This window comes from Rhinoderma darwinii, chromosome 3, assembly GCF_050947455.1.
Source record: "Rhinoderma darwinii isolate aRhiDar2 chromosome 3, aRhiDar2.hap1, whole genome shotgun sequence".
Taxonomy (NCBI): Eukaryota; Metazoa; Chordata; class Amphibia; order Anura; family Rhinodermatidae; genus Rhinoderma; species Rhinoderma darwinii.
This window is the reverse complement of record NC_134689.1, coordinates 387979329-387993219: the sequence shown is the minus strand read 5'-3', so window position 1 is coordinate 387993219 and position 13891 is coordinate 387979329. Positions and strand designations below refer to the sequence as shown.

Below are 13891 nucleotides of genomic sequence, written 5' to 3'. Positions count from 1 at the left end.
CAACTCTGGGTCCCGAGTGAAGCGTGCCGCTGGCATCCATGCGCACACGCTTCCGTGTTGTACAGCAGAATATCTGCTAATGTTTGAATATCGCTGGCACCCTAGCCAGAATGACCAAGTTACAGACCCCTGATGAAATATATGTATAGAAACGCGTAGGGTCAGGTTAGTGAGGGATCATAGCCTAGGTTACAGCGGCACTGTTGTTCACCCGAGCACCAGGTGATTTAGGTGCAGGCTCTGGTGTGTTTTAGGGTCTAATCCACTTGTTACACCAATGTTAAACCGCTGATCCCATATTAGTATCTTTCAAGTATACCCGGTTAGAGAGGGTTCACAAACTAACCAGGACTTGGAGTATGTGTTTAATACGTTTTTAATGCACACGGTGGGGCTTTTCACAGTGGTGACTGTACCCCTGTTTTTAGAGAGTTATGAAATAAAATTGATACGTTTTACTCATTCATCACTTCAGTGAATCCCATGTGGGTTCCCTCAGGCTCCCTCAGCATGCGGCAGCTCATACAAGATCCTGACGCTGAGTAGTACCATAGCCCTAGATGCGATGCCCAGCGTCAGCACTGTATATAAGCTGCGGTATACTGTGGGGGAAGAAGAGAAACAGAGAAGTGGGCGTCTTTTTTATTTTATTTTTTATAATTGTCCGATGGAAAAGGGCAGGGAGGGGGAGTCTGATCAGGGTGCTTGGCACGGGCCTCTATATTGATACGCCCCATCAAGTGAAATCTATGATCTTATGGCTGAATACAAATTCCCACAGACACGCTCCAAAATCTTGTAGAAAGCCTTCCCAGAAGAGTGGAGGATGCTATAGCAGCAAAAGGGGCACAACTCTATATTAATGGCCATGGACGTCCAGCAAGATCACATACAGTAGGTGTGAGGATCAGGGTCCATAAAGATAAAGCCAAGAGTCACAGGGGCTCTGTTTCGGAGGGCCATATAGTGCAATCTGGGATTAACGGGTATGATGAACCCATACTTTTTAGTAGAAGATGTAATGCCGGTAATACTTTGTTTGACGTCTAAATAAGGATTATTCCTATTAGGGATCCCTCTCCTTTGTGGTGAATTGGTGGATATGGACATTATGAATATTCACTCACTGCTTTCCTATCTCTCATTCAGCATAATGGAGAGTGAACGGGGCAGGTACCCCCTCACCTCCAGTTACACCCCCATTCTCGGGATCCAATGAATATGCCATCGATGTCTGTCATAGAAAACCCCTTTATTCAGGGTTATTATAGCAGGAAAATTGTGTTTTGGGGGTAATGAAAACGCAAGACACATATTAACGTTAATATTTATTAGAAAACAATATATAGGGATAACGTACATTTTTATCTGTTTTAGACAAATAATAAAATCTTTCACTTAATAATTGGAAAAAAAAACTTTCTAGGATTCGTTCCCATCTGCGTCGGGCTTCCGTTCATCGGTTTCGTCTGACCTTTCCGTCAGGGGAACCCATGAACAGAATCTAAACGGAAACAAATAGAAACCATAGGTTTCCGATTGCATCACCATTGATTTCAATGGTGACGGATCCGATGCAAATGGTTTCTGTTTGTCATCATTGTGTAAGAGTTCCGTCATTTTGACGGAATGAATAGCGCAGTCGACTACAGTATTGATTCAGTCAAACGACGGAACCCTTACACAACGGTGACAAACGGAAACCATTTGCACCGGATCCGTCACCATTGAAATCAATGGTGATGCAAATGGAATCCTCTGGTTTCTATTTGTTTCAGTTTGGATTCTGTTCATGGGTTCCCCTGACGGAAAGGTCCAACGGAACCCATGAACTGAGTCCTGACGTCAAGATCCTGACACGATATAGAACAATAAGAGAAATTCCTTTAATATGGCATCCAATAATCCAATAATCTCCAGAGCAGAGAGAACCAATTAAGACATTTCTCTAATTAACCCCTTCCCTACGCAGCCATTTTTCGCATTTTCCTCCCCATCTTTCAAAGCCATAACTCTTTTATTTTTCCTTTGATATAGGGTTTGTTTTGTCCGGGACGAGTTGTAGTTTTTCACGGCATCATTTATTGTACCATATAATGAACTGGAAAAAAAATTCTTTATGGGGTGGAATGGGGAAAAAACAGTGATTCCTCCAAGGTTTTTTTGGAATTGATTTTCACGTGCGGTAAAAACTACATGTCAACTTTATTCTGCCGGGTCAATACGATTACGTCGATGCCAAATTTATATAGTTTTTTTATGTTTTACTACTTTTACAAGGAAAAAACTAATTGTTCAAAATAAAATTTGTTATGTTTCGCCAAATTCTGAGAATCATAACTTTTACAATTTTTGTCGATTGAGCTGTATGAGGGTTTATTTTAGTGAGACGAGCTGTAGTTTCTATTTGAACCGTTTTGGGCTACATACGACTTTTTGATCACTTACATCACAACCCTAGTGTATGAAGTAATAACTAATGCTGTGTTATCTCTTACTATTCAGACTGAGGTTACATCACAAATATCAAACCATTGCTCGGAGACTCTCTTACTGGGTAACACACCATTAACGGGTAGGCTGCGATTTTGTGATCTCTCCTTGGATCCCACCACTTTCCAGAAATAGACTCCCTTAAAAAAGAACAAGGCCTGGTGTGTATAGGAGTAATAGGCTGCATCCAGGTTCCCAATGGGATGATCACGAGGCCGCACGGGAGGGAACATCTCAGTAATCCTCCGCGGGTATCCTCCTAAGGGCTGATGGGTCTTGATATCAAAGACGGTGACCTGTGTCAGATTAGATTAGGACAGTGAGGGTCCTGGAGAGGAGAGCTGTCAGTGAAAGCAATGTTGCTGCCTTCTCCATGTATCACATGCTGGGATCATGGTAGAAAGTGGTAGATATTGATATAGTATGTTACAGTAAAATGTATTACCCTCCTATCCTTCATCATTGAATGTACAAGTCATGAGTGCTGGTAATGTCTTATAAAATAGCGGACAACTATTAATCCTACATAAGAAACGCATAACCTTCAAGGGATTTTCCCATCTTGGACATTCATGGCATATCCACAGGGTATGCCATAAATGTCTGATAGATGTGGGTCCTATCTCTGGGATCTTCACCTATCTATAGAACGGGACTCCAATCCCTCCTTGTCCGGGTTCCAATGCTCCCGGCCACTGTCTGACGAGGGGGTTGGGAGCTACGGAAACCGAATAAGTCGCTGTTAGGATATACGTAAGGTATGGACAGCTCTGTTATGCCCCACACTGCCTATATAAAACAGCGTCAACTGCGGCGATCGCAGTCCCAGGGCTGATTGGGCGATAACAGACCAAGCTCCATCTCTTTTGCAGCACCACGATCAGTATTATATTTATTATAGTTATTCCTGTTATCTTTTATTTATATATATATATATATATATATATATATATATATATATATATATATATATATATATATATATATACATATACTTTATTTCGTTTTTATTTATGTTTTGTCTTTAGTTTCTGTTCATTAATTTATTTTGATTTATTTTTTTACTTTGTTTTATTTTCTTTTAGTCATTTTATTTTTTTTTACTTTGTTTTATTTTTCTTTTAGTCATTTTATTTCTATTTACTTTTGCGTACAATAATAGAAAGCCATTTCAGGATGGAAAAAGATTGTAAGGGCTTGTCAGGGGTGCGCATACATATTACAGTGACATGACAAAGAGCTTAAAACATAAAACTTTTTGAAATTAATGTAATGTCTAAGGACATCTTAAACTTTACCTCCGCTTTTATATGTCTTTTCTCATGTATCAAACGATACAGTAGCATTGGTAGGGCCAATGAGCTTGGTCCCCATCTGACTGATAGAACAAAGGGGCCGATGGGAACTCTATGGTGCTCAAGTCAACATAAGTCAGAGATATCAAATTCTCCAAAAGATAAAGGTCCACCGAACTTTAGGCCCCTTTAGTCTAGTAATCAATGGGGGCCCTAATTCCCAAACTCCACTGATGCCCTATTTTGATATGTCTCAATAATATGCCAGAAGATACCTAAAAGTGGAGGTTATACATGACATTATCTTGGACAATATCAACTATTAATGCTACTAAATTCCTCTAAAGTTGAGTGGCTTTTATTATTAAAGAGGTTCAGGCTGCTTTCCTTCAGAAACAGCGCCACTCCTGTCCATAGGTTATGTCAGGTATTGCAGCTCTGTTCCATTGAAGTGAATAGGATTGAGCTGCGATACCATACACAACCTGTGGACTGTTGTGGCACTGTTTTGGAAGAAAGCAGCCATCTTTTTCTAATCCTGGACTACCCCTTTAACAATATAGGCACACATGGTCTTACCATCAATCCAGTAAAGAAATATATACTCTTCTGAGTATAATTGAAGAATGCTGTATCTATAGGTCCAGTGATGCCAGGAAACCTCTCATGGATAAGCTGAGGGACTTTAAGCCCTTGAGAATCCCCAAAGATCCTCTCAGATTTGTGATAAATCCAAACATGAGCTCCTGCAAAAATAATAGTTTTTAGTATCTAGAAGAGCCGTATCAAAAGGTGATGTCCACTACAATCCTCTGACCACCCCCAGAACTAGTCATTTTTTCTGTAATAAAATATATTGCAGCACAAGTATGTTTGTCCTCAGGGTCCAGGCCAAACTAGGGGCCCAGCTATGACCCCTAGGAAGATATTTGATGAAATTGGAGCTATTTGGAGTAAATGAAACAACATTTAACCCCTTTACTGCCATAGACCACCACCAAAAATACCATTAATCCTAAACGCCAGTCCCCGTCCCCCCATAATTTATCAATGCAAATATTCCATTTCCATTTGAAAAATAGTTTTACACACAAACATTATATGACCCCCACCACTTTTTGCAGGATTTCCTAAAGTTTTATGCCACTTTATTGCTCAGTAGTGTTGTAGTTGCATTGATCAATAGATGTGCATCAATGGATTTCCCAACAGGGGTGCATCCGAGTAAGTACTCCAGTGTCAGTAAATGTAGAATAGATATAATAAGCCCTGGGTAGGGGGTAATATGATCATCAGAGGTTCAAGCTCCTGGGCCCTAGTGTAAAATCTGGAATAGGGGTCCCCAGTTATCATGTGTCATTTATAATACTGGTGTCTTCTGATAGGATAGAGGGGCAATTGGGCCCCCCTTAGGTACCAGGGGCCTGGGGTGACTTCTACCTCTGCACCCTCTGTAGCTACATCTCTGATGATCATTTTGTCACATAAACAATGCAATCAGTGTCCACCAAATGTATGGTTTAGCCTTAAAGGGGCTCTACCAAATGCTAAATGATTAATACGTCTGTGATGGACACTGATTAAAGATGTTTTTACTGTATGGACAAAATGTATGGGCAACACCCTATAGATGAGCTGCAGTTCATTGTACAAGGTTTGTCCATAGAGTAAGGCTATGTTCACACGTCACTGTCAATTTGCGTTTTTCTGCCACAATTTTTTAAAAATGGTGGCAAAAATCCCAAATTGACCGCGATGTGTGAATATAACCAAAAGCTGGCCATACACTTTAGATAGCTATTGGCCGAAGGATCGTTCGACTGACAGCTATTCCGGATACACCATACACAAGCACGCTCGGCTCAGCCATGACCATTTTACTATATGTTGCCCAAAAATTTTGAATGGCGGATCTCTGGCTTGGACCTCTGGAACTTGGTCTCTGGATATTAACCATAAAGTGCTTACTATAAAGGATCCTTTTTAATTTGGCCCCAAAGGTTTAGCTCGAAATAAGCTCTGACTAGATTGGATAAAAATTTAGTCTTGCGTTGAAATTTGTGTTGTAGGTTTCTCATAGGGGTGTCCAGTTAAGACAGATCCTTTTTAGTGCTGGCGTCCCCTGGCAATAAACTGATCACAGAGGGTCCCTTCATTACTAGCCCTAAAGTTTTCAAGGGTAAGCTGCAAATTCCCCCATAACAGTGTACTTTCCTTTAATTTCCTATTGATTGTTACAGGCTACCGGCTGAGGAGGGATAAGTTGGGGTTGTATTTCTCTTACGAAACCAAAATAGTTAAATAAAAAGTAGATAGGACCCCCACACATGGCCACACCCCATTTTTAATAGATACTTCGCAAGTGTCAGAAAAGAGAGTTCTGGGCTCAAATATGGCGTCCAGCCGGAAAACTGCTGCAGTTGCATTGATAAATATCTACTGTATAACGCACTAACTCTCTATAATATTGCTTAGCGTCCACGCTGACCTGCAAAGAAATACGTTTCTTGTTTAGTTGAGCTCCAGATGTGGAGAACTGCGTCCAGCTTGGTTTGCAGTGGGATCCTCCATTCAATGGAAATCAGCCTTGGGTCTCGAGGACGTGTTCTGTTGTTTTTGTTTTCATACAACCAGGACCATCGTCTTCTGAGAAAGAATGTGTTAAACCTCAAGTTCTGTGTCCCCCGAGGACTCCGCTTTGTCCATAACCAGTCAAAGATGGCGTCGAATGGACCTTCACAAACCCCTGAAAAGACATATTAGACACTCAGCAAACCACAGTAATTGTGAAATACAATATGGAATTGCTTTCCTATATCTTTGTGCTTGTCACTTTGTCTCTATCATCTCAGTACCGGGCCGAGCGGTAGGCAGAGTAAGATGTTGGGGGTACAATGAGTGATCCACTAAAGGACCCTACTACAGATACATGGTAGGGTGGCCAGCTGGCTCTTCATTGTGAACTGCAAATGTGTTGAAAGAATGAAGGGAAATGGGGAATATGTATTTTATATATGGCCAAATGTATGTGGACACCTGGCCATCATACTTATATGAGCTTGTTAGACCATGGGGTTAATATGAAGTTGGGGTTTGCAGCTACAACAGCCACTTTCTACAAGATTTTGGAGGGTGTCTGCAGGAATTTTTGCCCATTCAACCAGAAGAGCATTTGTGAGGTCAGACACGGATGTTGGCGCAGAAGTTCGAACTCACAATCTCCGTTCTACTTCATTCCAAAGGTGTTGGATAGGGTAGAGGTCAGGGCTCTGTGCAGCCAGTCAAGCTCTTCCACACCAAATTCACCCAGCCATGTCTTTATAAAGCTTGATGTGTGCACTTGGGCACAGTCATGCTGAAACAGAAAAGGGCCGAACCCCAAACTGTTCCTGCAATTGTCCAAAATGTCTTGGCATGCTGCAGCATTACCATTACCTCCACTAGAGATAATGGGCCTAACCCTGAAAAACACTCCCTGACCATTATCCCTTCTCCACCAAATGGTACAGTAGTCAATATGAATTCCAGTGTTATAGCGTGCTCCTGTTATCGGACAAACCCAGATTCCTCCATCAGGCTGCCAGATAGTGAGACATGATTCATCACTTCATAGAACACGCTGCTCCAGAGTCCAGTCACGACGTGCTTTACACCACTCCAGCAGACACTTGGCATTGGACATGGTGATCTTAGGCTTGTGTGCCGCAACCATGGAAAACCATTTCATGACGTTCTAGACTCACAGTTCTTGTGCTGTCGTCACTTCCAGAGGCGGTGTGGATCTGTAGTATAGTGAGTGATACAACACAGGATAGGCGATTTTTACACGCCACACACTACAGCACTTGGTGGCTCCGCACTGTCAGTTTGCGTGATCTACTGCTTCGTGGCTGAGCTGTTGTTACTCCTAGATTCTTCCAAAGTAATATCACTTACAGGTGACTGGAGCAGATCTAGCAGATCAGAAATGTCAAAAACGACCTATGATGTGCCACGTGTAAAGTCACTGAGCTCTTCAGTACGTCTCATACTACTACTAATGTTTGTCTATGGAGATTACATGGCTGCGTGCTTGATTCTATACACCTGTTTGTAATGGATGTGGCTGAACTCAATACTTAGGAGGGGGTCCACATACTTTTGTTTGTATAGTATATATAAGAATAGGAAACAAGGGGAGGAATTCTCCAGCTCACCTGACACACTATGTGGGTGTCACTGTCAGCGCCTGGATCCTATTCGTGTCGGCACACGATGTAGAAACGGAGGTAGCAAGGAAGTTTGGATCCAGCGCTTCGGTAGGAGTAAAACGGAAAGATTTTCCAAGTTTAATTCAAGTCCATTAAAAGGTCCAATAGAGTATGGTCCTGGTGTGTAGGTGATGGGAAGATATGATCCTGTAAGCCTACGCGTTTCGGACGATAGCGACGTCCTTAGACTTGGCTGTATTGTGATTTGAAACTGGCGCCCTGGCAAATTTATACTATATCCGAGGTGACAGCTGAGTTCTGATTGCGTTCCACTGCTCAGCGCGTCACATGGAACGCAAGCCGGAAGTGGGATGGTGTTTAGCGTTATCTGCACCCGCTATCATATCTAGTAAGTACTCATCGTATGTGATACAGCATACACAGCAAGAATCTTGTTATCGATTATGTGGTGATATTATGAGTTTTGCCTTGCTGGGTGCAATACTGGATTATTGATGAGAGCTTGTAGTGTAGATCGTGATTGGTGGTCACATATGCGTTCCAAATCTTGTGACCATATGGAACGCAAAGTGCAAGACGAATCACGACGTGCAGATTCGATGAACATATGACATCCCGGTCAGGCCAGCATGATGGGTAAATACTAAATTTCTTAATGGTTATCAAGATTTATACAGAAGTGATACTGTATAGGAAAAGTCAGTGCTGGTATGGCTCGAGCTATAAACACGGCTGATAACCTCTTGAAAAAGGGAATTGTTGTAATTGTTGTAACTCTGGTTAGAACAAGATGTCAAATGTATTATTATGAATCGTGTAATACAACTGTATTACACGATTCATAATAATACATTTGACATCTTGTTCTAACCAGAGTTTCTCCATCCACTCATAATAATTTTAATCAACCACCCCCCGTGGTGCATGCATAACATATGCTGAATGACATGCATTACATCCCCACATCATTGATTTTAGCCTTCACCTCACTTTTCCTCACTTATGCACTTGTGATCCTATGACGTAAACTAGTGACAATTGAACTATAGATACGCCACATATATTTACTGGCCTTTTCTCATTACACCTACATTACAACAATTCCCTTTTTCAAGAGGTTATCAGCCGTGTTTATAGCTCGAGCCATACCAGCACTGACTTTTCCTATACAGTATCACTTCTGTATAAATCTTGATAACCATTAAGAAATTTAGTATTTACCCATCATGCTGGCCTGACCGGGATGTCATATGTTCATCCAATCTGCACGTCGTGATTCGTCTTGCACTTTGCGTTCCATATGGTCACAAGATTTGGAACGCATATGTGACCACCAATCACGATCTACACTACAAGCTCTCATCAATAATCCAGTATTGCACCCAGCAAGGCAAAACTCATAATATCACCACATAATCGATAACAAGATTCTTGCTGTGTATGCTGTATCACATACGATGAGTACTTACTAGATATGATAGCGGGTGCAGATAACGCTAAACACCATCCCACTTCCGGCTTGCGTTCCATGTGACGCGCTGAGCAGTGGAACGCAATCAGAACTCAGCTGTCACCTCGGATATAGTATAAATTTGCCAGGGCGCCAGTTTCAAATCACAATACAGCCAAGTCTAAGGACGTCGCTATCGTCCGAAACGCGTAGGCTTACAGGATCATATCTTCCCATCACCTACACACCAGGACCATACTCTATTGGACCTTTTAATGGACTTGAATTAAACTTGGAAAATCTTTCCGTTTTACTCCTACCGAAGCGCTGGATCCAAACTTCCTTGCTACCTCCGTATATATAAGAATGCTAGGGGTTGGTCGGGAATTGAGGTCAGGGGGGACTTAAATAAATAACTGTCCATCTGATGGCTATGATTCTGAACTTCAGGGGCCAAGGGTGGGTGGCATATTCTGAATGTATACATTGAGCAAGAGAACTTATCTCCTCCTTGCTATCTTTGGCTATACGTCCACTGCCTGTCTTTATTACTTTTCACCGTAGATGCAAATCACCACCTATCTCTATCACTATATGTATATGTCACTGTTTGTCTCTATCACTATATATATATATATATATATATATATATATACCGTGTTTCCCCGATAGTAAGACACCCCCGATTGTAAGACGTATCGGGGGTTTCAGGGGGGTCGGCTAATATAAGCCGTACCCCGAAAGTAAGACATATGTCTTACTTTCGGGGAAACACGGGGGTATTGCCGCCTCCTGCCCACTTCCACTCCCACTTAACGCCGAAGGACGGATATATCCGTCCTCAGCAGCTGCTAGTTCGCGCCGGAGGACGGATATATCCGTCCTGTGATAGCGCGGGTACTGAGACTGTACCCACGCGATCAGCGGCAGGAGCACGGCTGTTATACACAGCCTGGCTCCTGCTGCAACTGCCGGAATCGAAGCGCGCGCCGATTCCGGCAGTTTAACCCATTAAATGCCGCTGTCAATAGTGACAGCGGCATTTAATGTGTTTGACAGAGGGGGGAGCTCCCTCTGTCACCCGATCGGCGCCCCCGCAAACAAATCGCGGGTCGCCGTCGGGTTTCCATGACAGCCGGGGGTCTAACAAAGACCCCCAGGTCTGCCTTCAGCATCTGCCTGTTAGGCGATGCCGGAGGCATGACCTAATAGGTTGCCTGTCAGTTTTACACTGACAGGCAATAATGCTTCGGTATACTAAGTATACCAAAGCATTATATATGCGATCGGCACATCGCATAGTGAAGTCCCCTGGTGGGACTAAAAAAAAAAAATGTAAAACAGTTAAATAAAGTTTGTGAAAAAAAAAATAAAAAAAAAAAAAAATATTTTTTTGCCAATGTAAGACATACCCCGAAAGTAAGACATAGTGGGGCTTTTGGGGATAAAAAGAAAGTAAGACACTGTCTTACTTTCGGGGAAACACGGTATATATATATGTGTCACTGTTTGTCTCTATTACTCCATGTATATGTCACTGCTTGTCTCTATTACTATATGTATATGTCACTGCTTGTCTCTATTACTATATGTATATGTCACTGCTTGTCTCTATTACTATATGTATATGTCACTGCTTGTCTCTATTACTATATGTATATATCACTGCTTGTCTCTATTACTATATGTATATGTCACTGCTTGTCTCTATTACTATATGTATATGTCACTGCTTGTCTCTATCACTATATGTATATGTCACTGCTTGTCTCTATTACTATATGTATATGTCACTGCTTGTCTCTATTACTATATGTATATGTCACTGCTTGTCTCTATCACTATATGTATATGTCACTGCTTGTCTCTATTACTATATGTATATGTCACTGCTTGTCTCTATTACTATATGTATATATCACTGCTTGTCTCTATCACTATATGTATATTTCACTGCTTGTCTCTATTACTATATGTATATGTCACTGCTTGTCTCTATTACTATATGTATATGTCACTGCTTGTCTCTATTACTATATGTATATGTCACTGCTTGTCTCTATTACTATATGTATATGTCACTGCTTGTCTCTATTACTATATGTATATGTCACTGCTTGTCTCTATTACTATATGTATATGTCACTGCTTGTCTCTATTACTATATGTATATGTCACTGCTTGTCTCTATTACTATATGTATATGTCACTGCTTGTCTCTATTACTATATGTATATGTCACTGCTTGTCTCTATCACTATATGTATATTTCACTGCTTGTCTCTATTACTATATGTATATGTCACTGCTTGTCTCTATTACTATATGTATATGTCACTGCTTGTCTCTATTACTATATGTATATGTCACTGCTTGTCTCTATTACTATATGTATATGTCACTGCTTGTCTCTATTACTATATGTATATGTCACTGCTTGTCTCTATTACTATATGTATATGTCACTGCTTGTCTCTATTACTATATGTATATGTCACTGCTTGTCTCTATTACTATATGTATATGTCACTGCTTGTCTCTATTACTATATGTATATGTCACTGCTTGGCCCCATCACTCTATGTATATAAGCAGAAAAAATGGGACATAGATAACATCAAAACCACAAAAAAGGCCATACTTACTAGGTAGGTGGGTGGGTGAGTTCTAGTTAGGGACTCGCAAGGCACTGGGGACCCTTGGCGTTGGGTTGCGAGCTTTGCGTATTTTGGCCAAAATAACAACTAATACCCCATGTTTCATGGATATTTCTTACTATGTATACTACTTTTTTTCAGGACACAGCCAGGTCTTATATGCTGGGAGGGTATGATGTGCTGGCGTTTAGTTTGGCATGCAGAGCAGCCCGCTTTAGCTAACAGTAGCGGCGTTACAAATAGGCTGTTATTCGGCAAGATATGCTATGCCTGACGACCAGCACATTATCCCTCCACGTATTACACATAGTACTGACACCCCATGTACTATTCACAGCACTGACCCCTATTCATCACATTTATTTATTATTTATTTTTATTACATTATCACACAGTTCTGACACTTTCATACATACACTTTTCTTTTTTACCTTCCATTCACACCCTAGCACTACACTAACACTGACACTCATTTATCGCACACCTTTGAGCACTTAGTTCGCCACTCCCCTCAAGAATAGTGGGAGGGGCTATCACTATTTAATGCACACTCCTTCTGGAGCATTTTTTGACCTGTCTGCGACCTACTGGGAACGGGTTTTCACCCACCTACCTAGTAAGTATGGCCTTTTTTGTGGTTTTTCACTATATGTATATGTCACTGCTTGTCTCTACTACTATATGTATATGTCATTGCTTGTCTCTCTCACTGTCTGTATATGTCATTGCCTTCCTCTATCATTGCCTGTATGTCATTGCTTGTCTTTATCATTGCCTGTACATGTCATTGCTTGTCTTTATCCTTGCCTGCAGTGGCGTAACTACCGCTGTAGCAGCCATAGCGGCTGCTATGGGGCCTGAGGCATGAGAAGACCCGGTGTTGCCGCTAGCAGCCACTTTGGCTGCTACAGCGGTAGCACCACCACATTCAATAGTATCTGCGTCCTTAGAACGCAGATACTGTTGAACGCTATGGCAGAGCAGGGAGGTATCTCCCCACCCTGCCATTAAAGAAGTTGTCCCACAAAACACATGTATCCCCTATCCACAGGATAGGGGATACATGTGTGATCGCTGGGGGTCTGACCGCTGGGACCCCCAGCGATAAGGAGAACGGGGGACCGAAAGTCCCCCGAAGTGCTCAATGAGGAGCACTGGGACTTCTGGGCTTGTGTGTCCGTCAGCTCCACAGAAATAAATGGAGCACTTGTGGGTACGTGTGAACGGCCATTCATTCTATGGAGCTTCCAGACACACAAGCCGGGCACAGACCCCGGAAGTCCCATGCTTCTCATGGAGCACTTTAGGGGACTTTCGGTGCCCCGTTCTACTTATCGCTGGGGGTCCGACCGCTGGGACCCCCAGCGATCACATATGTATCCCCTATCCTGTGGATAGGGGATACATGTGTTTTGTGGGACAACCTCTTTAACTAGGTTACAGGCAGGTTGTTTTTTCGGGGGGTTTTTTGGGGTGGGGTTGGGGCTGTATGGCGCTATCTACAGGGAGGGGGCTGTATGGCGCTATCTACAGGGAGGGGGCTGTATGGCGCTATCTACAGGGAGGGGGCTGTATGGCGCTATCTACAGGGAGGGGGCTGTATGGCGCTATCTACAGGGAGGGGGCTGTATGGCGCTATCTACAGGGAGGGGGCTGTATGGCGCTATCTACAGGGAGGGGGCTGTATGGCGCTATCTACAGGGAGGGGGCTGTATGGCGCTATCTACAGGGAGGGGGCTGTATGGCGCTATCTACAGGGAGGGGGCTGTATGGCGCTATCTACAG

At 42.4% G+C, this 13891-nt stretch overlaps 1 protein-coding gene across 1 annotated transcript in view; it reads right to left on the bottom strand.

The window, feature by feature from the left end:
- Positions 1-1810: 1810 nt before the first annotated feature.
- The window catches only part of LOC142750544 (matrix metalloproteinase-21-like), a 31633-nt gene continuing 19552 nt past the window's right edge, over positions 1811-13891 (bottom strand). Inside the window, exons 7-9 of the mRNA XM_075859545.1 lie at positions 6277-6534; positions 4368-4534; positions 1811-2789 (exon numbers count right to left, since the gene is read on the bottom strand). Coding sequence (XP_075715660.1) covers positions 2502-2789; positions 4368-4534; positions 6277-6534 — 713 coding nt within the window. The 3' untranslated portion in view covers positions 1811-2501. The remainder of the gene's footprint in view (positions 2790-4367; positions 4535-6276; positions 6535-13891) is intronic.